This window comes from Microcaecilia unicolor, chromosome 1 (genome assembly GCF_901765095.1).
Source record: "Microcaecilia unicolor chromosome 1, aMicUni1.1, whole genome shotgun sequence".
Lineage (NCBI taxonomy): Eukaryota > Metazoa > Chordata > Amphibia > Gymnophiona > Siphonopidae > Microcaecilia > Microcaecilia unicolor.
In genome coordinates, this window is record NC_044031.1 from 550,785,454 (window position 1) to 550,809,069 (window position 23,616).

General features: G+C 43.2%; 1 protein-coding gene across 3 annotated transcripts in view; it reads left to right on the forward strand.

Annotated features, from left to right (window-relative positions):
• The first annotated feature begins 5,995 nt into the window (after positions 1-5,995).
• The window catches only part of SPAG1 (sperm associated antigen 1), a 184,513-nt gene continuing 166,892 nt past the window's right edge, over positions 5,996-23,616 (forward strand). For 2 of the 3 annotated variants that reach the window (XM_030217278.1, XM_030217286.1), the window contains exons 1-3: positions 5,996-6,140; positions 16,673-16,832; positions 19,407-19,532. In XM_030217278.1, the coding sequence (XP_030073138.1) occupies positions 6,001-6,140; positions 16,673-16,832; positions 19,407-19,532 (426 nt within the window). In that variant the 5' untranslated portion in view covers positions 5,996-6,000. The remainder of the gene's footprint in view (positions 6,141-16,672; positions 16,833-19,406; positions 19,533-23,616) is intronic. The other variant, XM_030217295.1, reaches the window with a different exon arrangement.

The window sequence follows — 23,616 nt, forward strand, 5'->3', positions numbered from 1 at the left end:
CAAGGACCCTCAGGATCGTAAGTTGTAGACTTGCTTGAAGCTGTCCTTTGAAGTAGCGGCCCTTTCCCTGCAAGCTTCAGTTTGTGGCTCCTATGCGGCGCGGGCATGCTTATTGTGGGTACAGAAAGCCTCCTCTCCGGAGGACCTCATGGCTGTTTTGCCAGCCTTAGAGTCCAGTTTAGTGTTCCTTGTGGATCTTCTTTATGATCTTCTGAGGGCTTCGGCGAAGGAGGTTTCCCTAGCGGTCACTGCACGTCTCTGACTGTGGTTGTGACATTGGGCTGCAGATGTGGCCTCTAAGTCACGGCTGGCAAGGCTTCCTTTTAGGGGAAAGCTTTTGTTTGGGACAGACCTAGAACAGATTGTGAAGGACCTCGGTGACTCTAAGGGCCAGCGCCTCCCGGAGGACAGGTCCAAATTTGTGTGACTGGCGGGACCTAGACCTAAGTTTAGGGATACGCGTCGTTACCGTCCAGGTAGCGGGGCCTCTTTTCAGAGAGCAAGGTCTCAGAGACCTCAGCCCTTTCGAGTTGACAGGCGGGCCTTCCTTTCCGGTAACAGAAACCAGCCTGCAGCCAGGTCCGCCAAATGATGGGGCCCTGGTCCATCTCCAGCTGGTTATTGGGGGCAGGCTGTCCCTATTCCTGGTGGAGTGGACCAGGGTAACATCCGACGAATGGTTCTTGGAGGTTATCAGAGGCAGCTACAGGTTGGAATTGGCTCGTCCGATAATAGACTCGTTTCTGGAATCTCCTTGCAATCTCCCGCCAAAGTGCGGGCAGTTCTTCACACCCTCCTCAACTTACAACGACTGGGAGCCGTCCAGGCTGTACCTCCATCAGAAAGAGGGTGCGGTCAATACTCCATTTATTTTGTGGTGCCAAAAAAGGGCGGTTCTTGGTGACCCATCCTAGATCTCAAGTTTGTCAACAGGTCCTTATGGGTTCGGCATATCCGCATGGAAACCCTCCACTCTGTGATCACAGCGGTTCAGCCAGGGCAGTTTTTGACGTCTCTCAATCTCAAAGAGGCCTATTTACACTTTCCAATTTGGCCTCCCCACATGCGTTTTCTTCGCTTTGCAGTGCTTGGTCGTCATTTTCAATTCAAAGTGATGCCCTTCGGCCTAGCCACAGCACCTCGGATTTTTTCCATGGTCCTTGTCGTAGTGGCGGCCTATCTCAGAAAGGAAGGGATTCAAGTCCATCCTTATCTAGACGACAGGCTTGTGCGGGCGTCTTCTTTCGAGGAGAGTCGACGGGCAACCGACAAAGTGGTCAGGTTGCTTCAATCGCTTGGTTGGGTGATCAACTTCCCAAAGTGCAGCCGTACGCCCTTCCAGACACTGGAATACTTGGGAGTGTGCTTCGATACCCGAACAGGGATAGTTTCTCTTCCTTCAGCTTGAGCACAGCGGTTGCAGGGTCAGTTGCGAGCTCTCTTCCAAACTCCAAACCCGCAGGCTTGGGACTATGTACAAGTTCTGGGTTCCATGCCCTCCACCTTGGACATCGTAAAGTGGGCCAGAGCTCACATGCGCCCCCTGCAGTGGCACCTTCTGAGCCGTTGGTCTCCTCTCTCGGAGGATTACGAGGTTCAGGTGCCATGTTCGACCCGTCTGCACACAATCATGCACTGGTGGTTCATTCAAAAGAATCTGGTGTCGGGCATTCCTCTGCAAACCCCGGAATGGAAGATCGTGACCACAGATGCATCATTGTCTAGGGGGCTCATTGCCTCCAACAGGCGGCCCAGGGCATTTGGACCTCAACGGAGGCGTCTTGGTCCATCAACCGCTTGGAGTTGCAGACGATTTGTCTGTCCCTTCGGGAGTTTCTGTCTCTTCTCCTTGGTTGCCCAGTTCGAGTTCTCTCAGACAATGCGACAACGGTTGCTGACATGAACCGTCAGGGGGGCCCAGGAGTGCACCACTAGCGCGTGAGGCGGCCCTAATCTGCCGTTGGGCAGAGACTCATCTCTTGACGGTGGCTCATATAGTGGGGTCACAGAATGTGCAAGTGGACTTTCTCAGTCACCACCAGTTGGAGCCAGGAGAGTGGACACTCTCCTCTCTGGCCTTCGATCAGATACCTGCCTGTTGGGGGATGCCAATGATGGACTTAATGGCCACCACATTCAATGCGAAGGTTCCCTGTTTCTTCAGCAGGGGAAGAGAGCTGGGCTCTGAAGGCATCAATGCTCTTCTACAATCTTGGCCCAGGGGCCTGCTCTATGCCTTTCCCCCGTGGCCTATGGTGGTCAGGTTACTGACTCGCATTGCCAGTCATCCCGGTCGAGTGATCCTGGTGAGCCCGGATTGACCCACACGTCCCTGGTACGTGGATATGGTCAGGCTCCTGTTCAGTCGTCCTCTCCAGCTCCAGGCACAGGACGGTCTCTTGCTGCAGGGACCAGTCATGGTGGAGGATCCCTCCCCCTTTGGTCTTACGGCCTGGCCCTAGAAAAGGGCGAAGTTGAGAGGGAAAGGGTATCCGGACGCAGTTATCACTAAGATGCTTCAGGCTCGGAAAAGATCCACCTCGATAGCTTAGTGTGGCGTACCTTCGATTCGTGGTATGTGATTTCGGGATTATCAGCGGCTTTGGCTTCAGTATCGGTTATCCTCGCTTTTCTTCAGGAGGGTGTACAGAAATCACTCTCGTTGAGTTCTCTTAAGGTGCAGGTGGCAGCTCTGACATGCTTTAGAGGCCAGCTTCAGGGGACATCAATCGCCTCCCACCCGGATGTGGTTCATTTTTTGAGGGGCGTAAATTGGTTGCGTCCTCCGCACATGCCAGTTCTGCCATCCTGGAACCTTAATCTAGTTCTCAAAGCGCTTCAGCGTTCTCCTTTCGAACCCTTATTGGGGATTACGGTTAAGTATCTTACCTTGAAGGTGATTTTCCTAGTAGCCATTACTTCGACTCGGAGAATTTCAGAGTTGCAGACTCTTTCTTGCAGAGACCCCTTCCTGCGTTTTACGGAGACGGGGGTATTGATAGGACAGTTCCTTCGTTTTTGCCCAAGGTGGTTTCTCGTTTCCATTTGGGGCAGTTTCTGCATTTGCAGACTTTTCGCCGGGAAGATTACCCCGAGCAATTCCGGGCTCAAGGATTCTAAGCATTGGTAGATATCAAGGACACGTTGAAAAGTGTGAGCTAGGGGTCATGTGGTCTGTGACAGAAATCTGAATTTATGTACTTGGATTTATTAACTGCTTTTATAAACCAGTTCACCTAAGGCATTGTACAGCAGATATAGCTTGACATATGCAGCTTACATTGTGTTAACAGAATAATGATAGTAAAGTGACCAAATATAAGCATAAAATAAAATGAATGATGTAACCTTGGAGATCAGCAATTCTAGTAATAGCACTGACATACCACAGTATCAGAAGTATACTTACTAAAACAGCACAGTAGAACATTCATATAACAGAAATATGATAAATGAATACAAATAAGACAGCGTAATAGGAAGTAAGGAAGAACATTCATATAAAATAAATCTTAGTAATTACAAATGAAATAGCTTAATAGGTAGCAGAGGGGGCAAATGCATTTGAGATATATAGACAGAGAAGATGAATAGGACAAAGGCATTGACATAAATGGGTGGCTACATTGAAAGTAAATTGTATGTTTCAAGATGTGAGGCAGGTTGATCCTGATACACAATATGTGGATAGTTAGTCACCTCAGGCATTAAAGGCTTGGGAGAAGAGCTAGGCTTTCACCTTCTTCCTGAAGTACAGGTAGCATTGTTAGGTGTATCCCCCTTCTAGAAATGAGCTGCAGAGTGTGGGGGCTTCTACCAAGATGGCTAACTGGTAGGTTTTCATCATGCGGTTTTTGTTTTTTTGTTTTTTTCCTTTAATGAAACAGTAATGCTCCTTTAGACAGGGCCAGTCTTAGCAATTGCAGGGCCCTGAGCAGACCAATTCGGTGGGGGCCCCTCCATCCTACATAGCTCCCCCCTACCTAGCCCTGCCCCTTGTTAACAAGATGTGTTTTAAAACATATTTTTTATTTCAAATAAAGACAAATCAAGCAAAACTTATACAGAAAAACTAATTGAATTTGCACAATGCAATCATAGGAAACTTTTGGGTTTAAAAAGCAAAACCATATACATGTAAGGACTGGATAAATGAATTAAAACAAATCCCCTTAATATGTAATACTTGGTAGCAGTAATGAAACAGTGATTGAATATTCACATAGCAAGCAGCCTGAGCCAACAGGTTTATTTTCCACGGAACATAATTAACTTTGTATGAACTTGGCTGCAAATAGTGTGCTGAACTGGACAATGTTGACACATTTAGACTGACTGGATAGTTCTGCATGAAGGAAACCCTTCCCTCCTTAATCAATACCTTCTCTGTGAAATAGTAGTAATAAAAAAAAATAAAAAGCAAGTGCATTTTTATAATATACCACTACATTCCATAAAGCAAAAGGAGCAAGTTCCCACATGCCATCTTTTTTTTTTCTTTTGATGAGCATTTAAACAACAAAAGATTAATTGAAACCTGGGGCATTTAAAATCTTTTTGAAAAAAAAAAGATTTTAAATGCTACCAGGTTTCAATCTAATTCATGTTTAATGTGGGATAAAATGCCATAAATAAGTAAATAGATAGAAACTCTGAATGTTGAGCACCTGATTCTGTTTAGTGTCCTTTTACCAGGAGAAAAAAAAAATCTGTGCACGAATATAATAGTACTAGGGTGTCCCTTTAACGAGCCCCTCCAAATGACACACTGATTACAATTTACTACTCTATTTATTATACATCCCCTGTATACAGTCCGTATGCACAAGCCGGCATGTTTGAAAATCTAAGTGTGATTAAATTAAAATTCCACCACCAATAAAGAAAGTCAAAGTGGATGCAGCAACCTGAGTGCACAGGGATCCAGCTGCACGAGAAGGGGAAACAGATATTACCTTGATTTTATTTATTTATTTTTACAGTATCCTCCCCTCCCTCCCACCCACCTACCTACCTATACCAGACCTCCTCCCTGGTCCCTCATGCCGCAGGGTGCCCGCCCGGCACATACCTGAAGCCACCCTGGTGGTCTAGTGGAGTCTTCGGGGCAGGAAAGATCCCCAGTCTTTCCTGCCCATTGCCGGTGCTGACCCTCTTGCTGCCGTATCTTCTTTAAAATGGTTGCCAAGACTTCCAGCAGCGGCCTCGCAAGACTTCAGCTGAAGTCCCTAGAGGCCACCACTGGAATTCTCGGCAGCCATTTTAAAGAGCGATGCTGCAGCAAGAGGGATCTTTCCTGCCCCTATGGCTCCACTAGACCACCAGGGTGGCTTCAGGTATGTGTGCCGGGAGGGCACCCTGCGGCTCGGGAGAGGAGAGGCAAAGCAGTCAGATCACGGCCTGTGCATAAAGGAGACGGCAATAACAGGAAGTGGGAGGGAGCGTCACGGGTTCCCTGGAAGCGCGAGGCCCTGTGCAACAGCCCTGTCACCCCTGCCTAAGATTGGCCCTGCCTTTAGAGCACTAGGGGCCTCAAAATATGTAGAGAACTAACACATTCTTTAGGTACTGTTTGCCCATTTTGTTTGAGGGCTTTGAAAATCAAAGACAGTTTGAAATTTGGCTCTATGGGGTACTGGTAGCCAGTGCAGTTTTTGCAGGGTGTGATATGCTGCAGCATTCTGAATTAGTTGGAGCTAGTGCAAACTCTTCTTGGTTTGATCAGTATACAAGACATTACAGTAATCTAGCTGTGACATTACCAAGGCATGTACCACTGTGAACAGACTTATATTCTCAATATAGGGAAAGAGACTTAAGTTGAATGAATAATTCAAAAGTTATTAGATGAGGACATATTTATGTGGTAGGGGGAGGGGAAGAAAAAAAAGACATGATGATTTTATCAGAATACCACAGATAATGGTTTAGAAGATTCCTTTTTGCAATTTAAAGTTCAGTCAGGCTTATGAATGTTTTGTTTTCCTTAGGTTTTAAACTATGAGTGCTCAAGAAGTCTCGTCATTATTGAACTGTGGAACAACAAAAACCTTTCATATTCCCATTGATCATCTTGACTACACCTTTATTGAAAAATGTACTGATGTTAAGCACTTGGAAAAGATTTTGAGGATACTGAGGTAGCTATTTCCTGTTATATTACAATGTATGTATTACATAGTAAAGGGTTTATAATTTGTAATGGCCTGAGGCTACTCTTATCTAAACAGGTCATATAGCTAATCCAGTTGGTCAACATAACACAGCAGCAGCACTAAGTATTCTTACTATGCACTATAGTGTTTGTGCTCTCTACTGCCAAGGGTAGGTGGGAGGACCAGTACTTGGTGGAGGTAAAATTCCTGGATGTAATAAATAACTTTCTTTTGAAGCAACTGGCCAAGGAACTGACAAGAGGGAAGCTATTTTAAATCTAGTCCTTAATGGAATGCAGGGCATAGTACAAGAGGTAACAGTGTTGGGTCTGCTGGGAAACAGTGTTCACAACATGATCAAATCTGAGCTGGTATCTGAAGTGAAGTCACTAAGGAAAACTAGAGGGGCAGCATTTAGCTTTTGAAAGGGTGACTATGATAAAATGAGGAAAATGTTTAAAAAGAAGTTAAAAGGATCAGCTGCAAAAGTTAGGACTTTCAAAACAAAGCATTTGTATTTAAAAATCACAAATACTTGTGTGCTAAAAGCTCATGATTGAGAAAGTCTGCAAAGGGCTTCAAAAATTTCTTATTACCAAAACTAACAGGCCTCAAAGCTGTCCCAGCATAATGTGGCATAAACCAAAACAGCGTCTCTCGCTTCCTAATGCAGTCCAAATGTTAATATCATCAGCCTTAAGATCACTAATCCAGGAAAAAGAGAGCAGTGTCAAAACTCCCTTACCTGAAGAAAAATAAACTGTCACACAACAAGATAACAAGGATCAGTTATACCATGTAAAAAATAGAGCTATCTGAAATAAACAATGGTATATGTAATTGTAATGTGGAAATACAGGGACCATAGGTAGTTTTCAAAAATACAGAGGAAAAGACCTCATAACGACCAAGAGCAACAATTTTTAGGCTCTCTTAATTTGCGGTCACTTTTAATGTGACTGGTCAACAAGCAATAATTATTGGTCAGAAAAAAAACCTCCTAAGGAAAAATCTTGTTTAGTAGATTCAAAAATACACAAAACTTTAATTGTCCTTAATCATATCTACCAAACAATCATATATCAAAATAATGCCAATTGTCTTATTTATAATAATGCAGATGAAATAAGGTACTTAACTTGAGATGCACACAAATGGCGTAGCTGTTTCATTGACTGTTGTCTGTAGTGCAGTTCCAATGGATCAAAGATTTAAATGTCCAGTCTTCAAAATCGATAAAGGCAATTATTTTCGTTGCTGTATAGCATTTAAATTTTTCTCAACATTAGGCTGGGGTTCGCAACGGCTTCTTCTGGAGACCCAAAAAACCTACAAAAAAAAAAGCCTAAACATTTGCCATCTATTGGGCTCATTTCGAAAGAGATAAATGTCCAAAAAAAATAGTCTAAAAAGCACGTGGATGAATATCTCTCAGAAGAACATCCAAAGCATATAATCAAACAAAAGAAAAAATGGTTTAAATCGCTAGTATGTTTAGAGTAAGATGTCTCCGGAGGGGGCGTTTAATATTCATGACTTGGGCGGTCTTATGGAATGAACGTCTCCAGCACATAAACAGATAGCAAAACGATTTTCCTGCGGCAGAGAAAAAGAAAGAAAGGAATTAGACCCGATATAAAAGTGTTTGAGGTAAGAGAAAAGCTGTGTTTAGACCCATTTCCGAATTGGTGGAGTTGGAGAGTAGAGGAATTGTCAGTTTGAGAAAAAGTTGAGAGTGAGTGTGAGGTGGTAGTTGTTGATGGTGGTTTTCACTAGGTTGTAGGAAGAGGTGTGCACACTGGTATGTCTGTGGTTAGTGGGTTGTGCCTGTGGTGGTGGGATATGGATGCATTGAAGGAGGAGAATTTGGAGGGGAGGCCCCGGAGTAGATACCCACAAATCGGAAGATGGCCGGCCATCTCCTGAAGCCGGCGAAATCGGTATAATCGAAAGCCGATTTTCGCTGGCTTCAACTGCTTTCCGTCGCAGGGCCGGCCAAAGTTAAAGGGGGTGTTTTTGCAAGGTATGGAAGGCGGGACGGGGGCATGGTTACGAGATGGCCGGCCCTGACGAGCACTTGGCCGGCTTCACTTGGTCCCTTTATTTTTAGGACCAAGCCTCCAAAAAGTGCCCCAAATGACCAGATGACCACCGGAGGGAATCGGGGATCACCTCCCCTTACTCCCCCAGTGGTCACCAACCTCCTCCCACCCAAAAAAAAATTAAAAATCATTTTTTTGCCAGCCTCTATGCCAGCCTGAAATGTCATACCCAGCTCCATGACAGCAGTATGCAGGTCCCTGGAGCAGTTTTTAGTGGGTGAAGTGCACTTTAGGCAGGTGGACCCAGGCCCATCCCCCCACCTGTTACACTTGTGGTGGTAAATGGAAGCCCTCCAACCCCCCCCCCCCCCAAACCCACTGTACCCACATGTAGGTGCCCCCTTTCACCTGTAAGGGCTATGGTAGTGGTGTACAGTTGTGGGTAGTGGGTTTTGGGGGGGATTTGGGGGGCTCAGCACACAATTTAAGGGAGGTATGCTCCTGGGAGCTATTTTTGAAGTCCACTACAGTGCCCCCTAGGGTGCCCGGTTGGTGTCCTGGCATGTGAGGGGGACCAGTGCACTACAGATACTGGCTCCTCCCTCGGCTAAATGCCTTGGATTTGGCCGGGTTTGAAATGGCCGCCATTAGTTTCCATTATCGCTGAAAACCAATGCCGGCCATCTCTAAAGCTGGCCCAAATGTTGATATTTGGCCGGCTCTGACCGTATTATCGAAAGAAAAGATGGTCGGCCATCTTGTTTCGATAATACGGTCGGGATGCCGCTTTACGGGACCGGCCTTGAAGATGGCCGCCCATATAGATGGCCGGCCTCGTTTGGTTATGCCCCTCAATGTGTCCTAGCTATAAGGCTGATACTGATACTCTGTTTCTTGGGACATGGTTCAGCAGAGAGTTCTAGCAGACCACCTGGATGTGCTTTGGCTCTTTCAAGTGGGGGTCTGACCCCAGGGTGGTGGTCTGCGTCAAGTCCATTATCATGTATTATTGGCACTGGTGGGATCTTCCAGTAGTTCAGTGAAGTTGCACACTTCTGGTCCTTTCTAAAGGGTCTTCTAGGTATCCATTGCCTCAGCCCAAAGTCCTTCAGAAGTCATGGTTCTCTTCCTTGGACCTAAGTGCATAGTAGCTTAGGTTTTATGTTGCCCAAGCCTGCTCTCCTTCCCTTATGGTTTATGGTTTGTTATATTGTATATGCCTTCCCGTGCTAAATATCAAAGTGGTTTACAAATCAGCTAAAAATACCAAGGAGGAAATAGGAATGCCATTGTGACAGGAAAGTGTAGGGAAAGCATAAGTAACAGAAATTCAAAAGCACTAAAGAAAGACAGGTGAGCTCTGCAGCTTATTGATCCCCACCTACGTTCTATGGGTCCACAAAGGCCAGATAAAAAATATAGGTTTAAAGACCAGAGCAAAACTTTATAAGGGACTTTAGGACTTTGATCTGGGGGTAATGCATTTCACAAAGATGGAGCAAGGAAATAGAAGGCAGAGTGCCCGGTGGATTCTAGTCTTGTCAGTATGGGAGGTTGGGGATGGAGGATGAACTAGTGATCATGTAAGGCATGAAGGCAGTGGAAGGGGGTATGCAGGGCAAGCATAGTTACCAAGTGAAAAGGGATGCCTATTGAAGAGCTTTGTGTGTCAGTACAAGTATTGAATTGTAGGACATACTGGGAGCCAGCGATGCCGTAATAAGAGGCCAAATATGATCATATTTGCTTGCTTTTGGTAGAATCCTGATAGTGGTGTTCTGTATGGAGTGTAGACATTTCAGATCAGCAGCAGAGGTGCCTGTATATATGATGTTACTATAGTCCAAAGATGAAGAAAAAGTAGTATGGATCAGTGTGTTGAGAATAATCATCTAAAGAATGGCATAAAATCAATAGAGCAAAAAGAGTCTAGCTTTAACTGTAACAGATGCCTGTGGTGTAAAAGTCAGTTTATAGTCAATGATCACTCCTAGATATTTAAAGGAATCTATAAGAAGATCCACATAAAGTGGAAGTTGGACAACAGGACTTACCAGCTAGCCATGCTGCTGTTGTCTTAGACAGATTCAAGACTAACCAATTTGAATTCAGCCATGATGCGATCTTCTATAAAGCAATTCTGAACCAGAATAAAATCGTGGTGAAAAGGTTCCGCATAAGCCAAAGGCAGAATTTTATCAGCATAAAATAGAAATTAATGCCTGAATCATTGTAGCTAAGGAACTGAGGAAAATGCTGAAAAGTATGAGGCCAAGAATAAAGCCTTGTGGAATACCACATGATAATGGATAAGAGGATGAGACTGAAGAGTCAGTATGAACGATAAAAGAATGAGCAGATAGCAAAGATTTGAACTAATAGAGAATAGTTTCAAATAGATGATAGCAGGCCAAATCAGTAGAAAGTTGTGATTGCTAAGTTGAATGTGGCAGATAGATTTGTTTCTCAGCTAATATGGATGTTTCTATTCTGCTTTTCCTAAATAGGCTCTAGGTAGATCACAATCAAAATAAAAATGGGACATCTCATTGAGTAACATTAACTTACATGTAACACAAATACTTCTTGCTCCATACTCGAGGACCCTTCAAATATTGAGCAAACAAATAAGCCTTAATCGCCCTCCTAAATACAGAATAACGGGTAATATGTCAGATATTTTTGGTAATTTGTTCCATAGCTCTGGATGTCTTCTACTAAAGATCTATGCCTAATAACAGCCTTTTGACACCCAAAACTGGGGGTATGTTCAACCTCTCTTCCTTAATGAGCAGTGTTTTAGTTGCTGAATAAAGAGCAATCATATTATGCAGATCATCAGGAGCTAATCTGTACAACATTTTGAAAACCATCAAAAAATTAAATTGAATTCTCATTTGGACTGGCAGCCAGTGCAGTTTAATCAAAAGTGGGGTGGCATGATCACTAGATCTGCCCCCCCCCCCCAAAAAAAAAAAAAAAAAGTTTAGCTGTTTCATTTTGCATATGCAGTAAACATTGAATTTGTGAGTCATTGCCCAGCAGAACAATGTTACAATAGTCTAATTAACTAATCATTGACTGTAGCACAGTTCTCAAATGAGAAATATCCAAAAATGGCTTTATTCTACAAAGTAGCTTGTTTAATAAAAAAAAAAAGAGTTCCAGACTATTTCATTTATATGTCTCTCCAAACTCATAGAAAAGTCTAAAATTACTCCTAGAATTTTAATACTAGTCTGTAAAGGAATCTCAGCGGATGCCAACCTTATTGAAAAACATTATATCACTGTATTCTTTCCACCCACACCCATAAGATATTCATTTTACTAGGGTTAATTTTCAAGTTATAAGTGTCAACTTGGAAATTCTATCGAACACTCTAGTTATCAATTCTATAGTCTCCCGACAAAACTGTTCTGCCCAACATTGTGTGGACTTCAATAATCATCGAGGCTATCCTGATGGCTTTACTGTGTCCCGACCGAAAACCAGCCTCACTGTGAGTGGAGTATATTGGAATGTTCTACATGAATTCCAGTTAGTTGAAAACAACCTTTTCAGTTAATTTAGATGGGTAGGCTAGGTTTGATTCTGGTCTATAGTTAATGGTGACAGAAACATCTAGATGTTTTTTTTTCTCAAAACGGGATAGAGAGTGGCTTGTTTCCACATGTCAAGAACAGAACCAATAGAGAGGCTATGATTGATAAGATCCAATGGCAATGGAATGAGACTTGAGGGTGATTGTTTGACTATTTAGATGAAATGGGATTGAGAGTGCAGATGGTGGGTATTGTGGAAATGAGGATTATAGTGAGGGAAAAAATTGTGATGTTTAAGACCCATGCTTGAACGAATGCTGCTAAAATGTCCAGAGTATTAGTAGCTGAGAATAAGGCCAGAGCTGAAGAAGGTACATTCACAAAATGCTCAGGCTCTAAGTTAAGAGATGAAATATTAGTTACAAAGTACTGCGTGAGGATGTCAATGTTGGGAATGAGTGGCAAGAGGAATTTGAGAAAAGAGATCAGACAAAATGGAGAATAGCTTTTTTGGGGTGGTTGGTGATGTTTTTCTGTTTAGAGATAAAAACATGATGGCAGATAAAGGCCAAATGACTCATGCAGTCTGTCCATCCACAGCATCCACTATCTCCTCCTCTCCCTAAGCAATCCCATGTGCATGTCCCACACTTTCTTGAATTCAGATACAGTCCTCATCTCTAAGTCCTGCACCAGGAGGCTAGTCCATGCATCCGCCACCCTTTCCATATGTTTTCTTAGTTTACATCAGTTGTAATCAATTGTACAGTTCCTTACAAAATACTAACAGGGAGGGGAAGGAGATAGAGATCTCCTCCATGATTACTCTACCATCTGTGCCTGGCACGGAAAAAGTTGAAGGCCATTGTGATGCAATGGGTAGGAGGGCTTCTTTCATGTAACAGGTCTGGAGACAGGGGTTTAGGGATCTGGGTTGATTAATTCATGCTACAATTTGTAACAGAGTTCCAGGTGGAAACTTTCTCAGAAAGTGACAAAGAAGAAACATGAGGTGATTTGGGGACCATGGGGCATATGCAAAGAGGGATTTTAATAATAGTAGCACTAGGCGCTATTGGGGCAGTCGATGGAAGAGAGCGTGAGAAAGTAATCGAATAATGGTCAGACCAAAGCACATGGAGATTCCTCATAGGAATTAGATCATGTAGACTGAACACAACATCCAGAGTGTATTCTGCCATGTGTGTTGGAAATTGAACTTGTTGATAAAGACCCTTGATAGGGAATAAATGACACAAGACCTCGTGACAAACATTTTGTAGGACAACACAGATTATAGTGCCCCAGGATGAGAAGATTGGGGTAATTTATAACTGCATATGGTATGGTTCGACAGCAAGTGTCCCAAGACGATGAAGGGGGCCATTGAGAATAAGAATATACAAACAGGGCTTCATATGAATCTTAACAATATAAATGCTACACTCCCATCACATTTGGAACCCCTAGAGACAGAGAAGGTTGAATATCTTTTTAAAGAGTTGTCTCTATTGCCCACCAGGTTCAACAAAGTCAACAGGTCACAGTTTGACAGATGTTGAGTTTATTAGGCCACATTACCTCCACTTTGCATATACCTGTACAGATATTTCTATGTGAACCTGCATAGCCTATGCTTATGTGTAGGCTCGAGTGGTATATCAAATGCATTAAATAAATACATTTTGCACCTTTGAGAGTGGCCTAGTGGACCCTAGCTTCCCAGTGGCACCAGGCCACAGGGAACCTAGCAGATGTGGAGGACAATTCAGCAAAATTTGATGGTGGGGCTACCATTCCAAATGTCTCCTCCACAGAAAATGCTGACAATGGATGCATCCAGCCTGGGCTAGGGGGCTCAGGTAGATGGGCTTCACACTCAGGATCAGTTGTCTGCTCAGGAGGTACAACTCCACATCAATCTCCTGGAGCTGCGGGCCATTTGGAGTGCTCCTAAACCTTTTTAGAAATTGTCCATTTGTATTGTACATCAGCCAGTCAAATTGCAATGTACTGTGTCAACAAGCAGGGAGGCACAGGCTTGTACCTTGTGCGTTTAAAAGCCACTGGGGTGTGGCTCTGTGCATCCAGTCAAAGCATGGTACTTAGGGCCATGTTCCTGGCAGCAAAGAACAACAGTCTGGTATACAGATTGAGCAGGGTGATGAAACCACATGAGATGTTATTTGGCATGGGCGTTGCCTGGAGGATCTTCCAAGAGTGGGACACCTTCTTGGTGGCTCTCATTGCCACTCATCTCAACAACGAAGGCCCTCAGCTCTGCTCGACTGAGGTCACATGGCAGACTAGAATCACATGCCTTTCTCCTCCATTGGGGGAAGGGCCTCTTGTATGTGTATCTTCTCATCCCTCTGGTGGGGAAGACTTTGACACTCAAGCAGGACTAAGGGACCATGATCCTCATCATTCCCTATTGGCCACAGCAGGTATAGTTCCCTCTACTTCTGAAGCTGGTCTCTGAAGACCTGTGTAGACTGGACTGTCTACCGACCCTCATCACTCAGAATGAGGGATCTCTTCTCCATTCCATACTCCCATACTACAGTCCCTGGCCCTCACAGCTTCGATGTTGAGTCCAAAATATTGTAGCAAATAAACCTGTTTGTTTATTCCACTGTTTGTTCAGCCTGCTTCCTTTTCCCACTTTTTGTTTTGTTCGCCCCGTGAGTTCTTCGTTAGTTACCTTTTGGTTTCGAGAGCTTAGAACTGGCATCTCTTTGCATGAGGATGTCTCCAGAGTCCTGCTTGTTTCCAAGAAAGATTCCACTACAATTTGTAATTTACGCATTGACATTTATTTATAATGTGTGGATTATTTTCTTTGCTGTTGTTTTTGTATATGCCTAAAAATGTCTCTCTCTCTCTCTCTCTCTCTCTCTCTCTCTCTCTCTCTCTCTCTCTCTCTCTATATATATATATATATATATATATATATATATATATATATACAGTGGGGGAAATAAGTATTTGATCCCTTGCTGATTTTGTAAGTTTGCTCACTGACAAAGACATGAGCAGCCCATAATTGAAGGGTAGGTTATTGGTAACAGTGAGAGATAGCACATCACAAATTAAATCCGGAAAATCACATTGTGGAAAGTATATGAATTTATTTGCATTCTGCAAAGGGAAATAAGTATTTAATCCCTCTGGCAAACAAGACCTAATACTTGGTGGCAAAACCCTTGTTGGCAAGCACAGCGGTCAGACGTCTTCTGTAGTTGATGATTAGGTTTGCACACATGTCAGGAGGAATTTTGGTCCACTCCTCTTTGCAGATCATCTCTAAATCATTAAGAGTTCTGGGCTGTCGCTTGGCAACTCGCAGCTTCAGCTCCCTCCATAAGTTTTCAATGGGATTAAGGTCTGGTGACTGGCTAGGCCACTCCATGACCCTAATGTGCTTCTTCCTGAGCCACTCCTTTGTTGCCTTGGCTGTATGTTTTGGGTCATTGTCGTGCTGGAAGACCCAGCCACGACCCATTTTTAAGGCCCTGGCGGAGGGAAGGAGGTTGTCACTCAGAATTGTACGGTACATGGCCCCATCCATTCTCCCATTGATGCGGTGAAGTAGTCCTGTGCCCTTAGCAGAGAAACACCCCCAAAACATAACATTTCCACCTCCATGCTTGACAGTGGGGACGGTGTTCTTTGGGTCATAGGCAGCATTTCTCTTCCTCCAAACACGGCGCGTTGAGTTCATGCCAAAGAGCTCAATTTTTGTCTCATCTGACCACAGCACCTTCTCCCAATCACTCTCGGCATCATCCAGGTGTTCACTGGCAAACTTCAGACGGGCCGTCACATGTGCCTTCCGGAGCAGGGGGACCTTGCAGGCACTGCAGGATTGCAATCCGTTATGTCGTAATGTGTTACCAATGGTTTTCGTGGTGACAGTGGTCCCAGCTGCCTTGAGATCATTGACAAGTTCCCCCCTTGTAGTTGTAGGCTGATTTCTAACCTTCCTCATGATCAAGGATACCCCACGAGGTGAGATTTTGCGTGGAGCCCCAGATCTTTGTCGATTGACAGTCATTTTGTACTTCTTCCATTTTCTTACTATGGCACCAACAGTTGTCTCCTTCTCGCCCAGCGTCTTACTGATGGTTTTGTAGCCCATTCCAGCCTTGTGCAGGTGTATGATCTTGTCCCTGACATCCTTAGACAGCTCCTTGCTCTTGGCCATTTTGTAGAGGTTAGAGTCTGACTGATTCACTGAGTCTGTGGACAGGTGTCTTTCATACAGGTGACCATTGCCGACAGCTGTCTGTCATGCAGGTAACGAGTTGATTTGGAGCATCTACCTGGTCTGTAGGGGCCAGATCTCTTACTGGTTGGTGGGGGATCAAATACTTATTTCCCTCTGCAGAATGCAAATAAATTCATGTACTTTCCACAATGTGATTTTCCGGATTTAATTTGTGATGTGCTATCTCTCACTGTTACCAATAACCTACCCTTCAATTATGGGCTGCTCATGTCTTTGTCAGTGGGCAAACTTACAAAATCAGCAAGGGATCAAATACTTATTTCCCCCACTGTATATATAGATATATAGATATATATATATATATATATCAGTTATATTTGTAAACAGTAAATATCAGTTTTCAAATTCATGGTTATGAGGACTATAGAGAATAATAAAATGCATATAGGCTAAAGGGGAGGGCGGCTAGAAGAGAGGGCAACTAGAAGCCAGAAAGCTATATTTTGATATTGCATTGCAGTAGCTACTTGTTTTACTTTTTAATCCCCCCCCCCCCCCGATTTTTCGTTAATGGTAGTACTTCTCTTTTTCTTAAAAGAAAGCACTTTGACTTTTCACATCCTGTTTGAGAAACATATCAGAGACATGTATATTCAGCTGTCTAATTTTGAAAACGCACAAAATCTGTTCACTTCTAAGGTCCGGGGAAGAAGGGCATTATCCAGATCTTACAGAATTCTGTGAAAATCAGCTTGCAAGTTTATCTCCAAAGAACAGAGCTCTCCGAAAAGATAAACCTGCTGCCACTGCGGCCAATTTCACATTTGAAGAATGGCAGGAAATTGATAATGATATAAAGGTATGAAGTTGTTTATTTAGCTACTCTACCAATAGTTGAGATGTGTAACATAGTAGATGACGGCAGAAAAAAGACCTGCACGGTCCATCCAGTCTGCCCAACAAGACAACTCATGTGTGCTACTTTTTGTGTATACCCTACTTTGATTTGTACCTGTGCTCTTCAGGGCACAGACCGTATAAGTCTGCCCAGCACTATCCCCGCCTCCCACCACCGGCTCTGGCACAGACTGTATAAGTCTGCCCAGCACTATCCCTGCCTCCCACCACCGGCTCTGGCACAGACCATATAAGTCTGCCCAGCACTATCCCTGCCTCCCACCACCGGCTCTGGCACAGACCGTATAAGTCTGCCCAGCACTATCCCTGCCTCCCACCACCGGCTCTGGCACAGACCGTATAAGTCTGCCCAGCACTATCCCTGCCTCCCACCACCGGCTCTGGCACAGACCGTATAAGTCTGCCCAGCACTATCCCCACCTCCCAACCTCCAGCCCTGCCTCCCACTACCAGCTCTGCTATCCAATCTCGGTTAAGCTCCTGAGGATCCATTCCTTCTGAACAGGATTCCTTTATGTTTATCCCACGCATGTTTGAAATCCGTTACCGTTTTCATCTCCACCACCTCCCGCGGGAGGGCATTCCAAGCATCCACCACTCTCTCCGTGAAGAAATACTTCCTGACATTTTTCTTGAGTCTGCCCCCCTTCAATCTCATTTCATGTCCTCTCGTTCTACCGCCTTCGTATCTCCGGAAAAGATTCGTTTGCGGATTAATACCTTTCAAATATTTGAACGTCTGTATCATATCACCCGTTTCTCCTTTCCTGTGTAATGTCATTAAAAAAAAAATCGGTTGTTTATTTTAAAATATTTTTAGAGATGACAGAGTGTCTTAAAATGTATACCATAATTAGGCAATTATAAAATAGGAACATTTTTGTGTATGTTAAGTGCTAACAATTTTAGGGTTCCTTTTACCAAGCTGTGGTAGTGATTCCTGGTGCGGCAGTTGCAATGAAGCGCACTCAATCCCTATTAACTTCGTTGCATTTGCTGCATGGGAATCACTACTGCGGCTTGGTAAAATAAGCCCTTAATTACCTATATGAAAGTATCTGTATATAATAATTAAATTGCTTTGGTTGTTCCACAGAAAGGTGGTATATCAAGAATCGAATAAACAGTTTAATAACAACTCAATTCTCTCCAGGCTCCACTTCTTTGGGATCTCTGATACTGTACTGTACTGATTCTCTTCTCGGTAATCGATCTTCATATGTTTCTTTATCTGGCCTTCTCTGTCCTTGTTACCCAGGGTTCCATACTGGCCCCCTTCTCTTCAATATTTTTCTTTCTCATTTAGTCCTTTAGATTCAGAATCTTGGTTTCCTTAGCCTGTGCAGCATATGAATCCAGGAACTGGTGGGTTGTGTCCTTCTACCAGTAGGTGGAGATAGAGATAACAAACTGAAGGCAGTGATATCAGACTGCCAGCTGGCAGTTCATGGATAACTGAAAATTACCTTGTTCTTAACCCTGAAAAAAACATAGCTTGTTGGATAACCTGATCTTCCTTGGGGTTTGTGAGGGATTTAGTAGTATAGGGGCAAGAAACACTCCCTCACTGATGAAGGTCAGTCTCCTTTCAGCAGATTACGCTAGTCTGCTGAAGCTGACTTCAGGTGGAACTAGGCTGCAGAGGCTGTGCCTGAGCCAGAGGGGCGGGGCTTAGGCCAGGAGGGAGCTCGGAGAGAGGAGGCCCTGATACAGTGGCTCCAAGGAGAGTGAGTGAGCAGGAGAACCCAATACAGAGGCCCACAGAAGGAGTTGAAGCCCCAGGGTATGATTAAGAATTGTGACCTGGGTGAGGTAAGCCACTTTTGTTTGGAACGGACAAGTCTTGCTCTGAGGTCTGGCTGGAGTCAGACCCTAGTAGTTGGAGAAGAATTGAGAAAGACTGCTTATACAAATGCAAGAGGTGTTTTCCCTGTGTTCCTGGCTGTTAACAGTCCTCAGGATTCAAGTAAATAAACACTTGTTTCAGTTATATCCCCTTTGTTTGGCTGTATTTTATGAGGACTCCATACCTTTCCGTGGTTCACACTATCACAGGGTAGTAGAAGTCAGCTATTGTTGGGGTTGGAAGGGTGGACGGTGTGGGGGGGGGGGGGGTTATTATAGTTGCCCATTGTTTTTACTGTTTTCTATTTGTGATTTATAAACAGTTGCACAAAATTTTGTTCCTTTTTATACTTTAATAAAAAGATAAGTGTTTAAGGATTCTGCAGATGGAGGACAGAGCCTGCAGGGTGGATGGGGCTGGGATGGTGTGGGGACAGGGACAGAGCCCGCAGGGACGGAGGCAAACTTTGTCCCTGTGTCATTCTCTACTACATATCCTTAATCTGACTGAAAGGTGGAAAATCTTCCTTATTTAACTGCATCCTTAGTCTGTAATGTTTTTTTGCCCTTCTACCTCTTCTGGATTCCAAACATTACTCATGAATCTGCTCTACTTCATTCAGTTAATCGTTGCCAAAATTGAATAAAACTTCATGCTTTTATTTTCTAGAATTGGATGAAAGAAATAAAGATGAAAGACAATAACACTAGTTTTGAAAATGTGCTGGATTTTCAAGAGACTGTAGTAAATGTGCCACCAGTTCGTCATTCAAAAAGCAGTGTTCACTCTATCCAGGTACATATGTATATTTGTTTAAATCTGTTCTAATGATTCATTTCCTCCAACTCATGAAACCTGAGGAAATACTTCTTCATGGAAAGGGTGGTGAATTCATGGAGCTGGTGGAAGTGATGGAAATGAAAACTGTTTCTGAATTCAAGAAAGCTTGGAACAAGTACATAGGGATCTCCAAGGGAGTGATAGGGAGAGTAGAATGCATGGATGGCGAAACTGGATAGGCCATGTGATCTTTATCTCCCTTCATTTTCTCTGTTTCTATGTATTTATTTACTTTTATTTATTAAAACCCACAGACTGCTTTAACATTTCAGTTAAGAGGCTGTCTTGAAACCTGAACTAAAAGCACAAATGTAGCAATCTTTTATCTTACATTTTTTTGAAAGAATCATTTTGGAAAAATTGTTATTTATCAATGTTTCATCATTGTTACTTTTTCCTAGCTGGGCCACTCCATATCTTTTCTAATTTTGTACTTGTTAATATGATTCCTACTGTACTTGTATGGCTTTTATGGAAATTTGAAAAACAATAGTGTATAGGCTACCTTAATAGGATTCAGATAATATGTAAAGATTAATTTATCAGAATTTGCATTGTACCCAGGCTGGCCTAGTGGCTCAGTGGTGTATGTACTACCACAGGTTTCACTGTCAACCAGTGGAAGCATTCAAAATTCTGGGAGGCAGAAGGACCTGGTCATCATATAACAGCAACACCTAGTGACCAGAGTTGGGATCCACGTTATCTGGGTTCCTGATGAAGCTGCGGTTTATGGCTCTTTTGGATACTGTCATTGTGATGGCTGAACTGAGTTGGCAGGAAGTATAAAATATTGGAAAAATTCCAGGTGGTTGTGAATGAAGGCTCATACCACTTGTTCAATAGAGGCTGGTTCCAGCTGAGCTGGAAGCTCAAAAGAGCGGGCGGGCTAAAAGAATATGTATTTTGTATTTTGATGTCTTAGAAACTTCATGTGACTCCCAAGTTGAACACTTCTGCTCTCCCTCTGTGCTGGTATCACAAGTATGTGCACAAGTTATGGGCTGACTCTTCTTATATTGATATCATGATGCACGAGGTCAGCATTCAAGAAGTACCAGCGCAAGAATTTTGAACATGCTTGCAGGGCCAGCACAGCAATGAGGTACCAAGGAGGCTCTCGCCATGCCCCATTTTTTCCTGCCTGCTTCTGGATTATTTTGCTGCCACTGATGGATTAGAACGAAGTAATTTTGATTGATAGAGTCCAATATAGGCTGAAACTTTTTTTTGCTGGGTCTGAGCCTGCATGTTTTAACAGCTGTGACAGGAGCAGGTGTTCTGCATCAAGGAGGTTTAATAAACAGCAGTGGAAGTGAGCCTCCCTAGTCCATTGTAAGCAAGGAAGCCAATTAGGACAGTCTGAGTTTCCCCTTCCCAATGAAGCCGTCATCCCCGTTTACTCAAAACAAAGCAAGCAAACCTATGAGCTGCTGCATCCACATTATCTTTTTTTTTATTGTTGGTCCATCTGTAACAAGTCTAAAGCTGTTTCAATTGGATAGGCAGTGCCTTAAAAGGTGGAGGACAAAAGTTGTTTTTTGTGTTTATTTTTTTTTTTAAACTTATTGGTCAGCTTTTTTATTTATTTGAAAGCTTCCCATAGGTAAATATAAATATCATGAAATAACCAATGAATTTCACTAAAACAGCTTAAAAATTATTATAGCTGGTAGAAACAGCAATTTTAAACTCTGTATTTTGTGCTAATTTTTCTTCACTAAAAACTAAATAAATACACTGTATACAATAAAGATGGCCAAATTTCAGTGAGGATATCCTGTTTTCCTGATAGGTTCATCTTAAATGTTGTTGTAATCTGCCTTGGGAAGCATGATGTTATAAAGATGATGGAATATATTGAAATTAAATGGAAGTAGAATTAAACCATTAAATCATTAAGCCATGTAGACTACTGCAGTGGAATTTATGTGGGATGCAAAGAACAAACCTTAAAGAAACTTCAGACTGCTCAAAACACGGCAGCAAGACTCATCTTCGGAAAAACACAATTTGAAAGCACAAAACCCCTCCGCGAAAAACTACACTGGCTCCCAATCAAAGAACCCATTGCCTTCAAAATCTGCACTATGGTTCACAAAATCATCTACGGCGAAGCACTGGGATACATAACAGACTTGATCGACCTACCAACTAGGAACACATCCGAATCAACACAAACGTACCTAAATCTCCACTACCCAAGCTGCAAAGGACTCAAATACAAATCAACTTACGCATCCAGTTTTTCCTACATCAGCGCACAACTGTGGAATGCACTACCAAAAGACTTGAAAACTACATACAACCACTTATACTTCAGAAAAACACTTAAGACCCACCTGTTTAAAAAGGCATACCCTACCGACCCAACATAAATGCCTGATCTCTGCGACACAACAGCACTAAAGTTCGTAATGGTCATTTTTTTTTTTGTTACATTTGTACCCCGCGCTTTCCCACTCATGGCAGGCTCAATGCGGCTTACATGGGGCAATGGAGGGTTAAGTGACTTGCCCAGAGTCACAAGGAGCTGCCTGAAGTGGGAATCGAACTCAGTTCCTCAGTTCCCCAGGACCAAAGTCCACCATCCTAACCACTAGGCCACTCCTCCACTCAACTCTCCCGTTGTACGATTCCTTTATGTGGTCCTACCACATAAACCTTATCCTACCACAACATCACCTTGTATTTGCTTACTCCGGAGTCTGCAAACAGCTCTCCGGCACTATGTAAGCCACATTGAGCCTACAAATAGGTGGGAAAATGTAGGATACAAATGTAACAAATAAATAAAATAAATAATCTCTCCTTTCATTGGGGCACGTGTAATCACATCTTCATCTGTTTTGTAGAACTTTGCCTTTTAGATACACAAATGGATTATTCTGTTGTTTGAGCATGTTTCAGAGACAAGTGGTTTATAAGTCAAAATAATAAAAATATTTTCTGTAAATCAGATCTCTCGTTTGTGGAAACATAACTAAATGGGCTATAAGCCCCTAATGCAGCCCATTGGTTTTCTTGTATTTTGTTCTTGTGATGGCTTCTACTGTGCCAAAACTGGAAATACAGTGAGACAGAATAATAGAATTCAGTAACATCCAAAACTTATTTTTTATGTTTTAATCATCTTTATTAAAAGCAAAACATGTTGGTTGATAAGCTTCATACAGAACAAGAAAAAACAGTAAACCATTCAATATGGCACAATAAAAACTTTTACTTTTACCCCAAGAACCCTTCTTCCCCTCCTGTACTCCCCTCCCTCCCTATAAGCCCACCTGACTGTTTCCAAAATAACACAACAGATGTACAGATCAGTAGGACTCAAAGCATTTCATAACAAGTAAAGTCATATACAACACAGTTTATACCAAATTGTTTAACCACACTTTGGTTTTGCCTTCAGGTTTAATAAGCAATACCATGTGCATGTAAGGTCTAGATAAACAAATGTAAATGTTATGATTGGGGTCAGAACCCCTCTCAAACTTACCTCTTTCCTGGGGGTCAGTTTCTTAGCTGGCTTCTGTTTCTTTTCTCTGTCCTTTCTGAGCTGGCTCTGTCTCTCTGTGCTGGCAGCTTCCAGCAGCATGGGGTTAATTGTTTTACTTTACTACAGCTGTGTGGGTGGACTGAGTTAACTATACCTCTCTTTGGGTGTACTGGCTTCAAGTGCTTCACGGTGGTGCATTGGTGTGGGTTGGGCCTCTCTGGGTCAGGGTGCTTTTTGCCTAGGTCTAGGGAGTGTGACATCATCAGGGAGGGCCTTGATAAGGAAGTGGTGTTGTTTCCTTCAGAGGCTTGGCAACGGTGGTGTTTGCTTTAGGTAGGGTGGTGCAGTGTGCACTTCTGACTTTGTGTCTAGTTTCCCTGCTTGCTTTTGCTAAGGGCCAGGTTAGTGTTAGTGCAGTGTGCACTGGTGTCTGTGTGTTTAGCTTTCCTGCTTTCCCTTTGGTTCCCCTGCTTTTCCCTCTTGGTTTTGGAAGCATTGCTGTGTGTAGGGCTTTGGAAGCTCTGTTGCTGATAGAAGTAC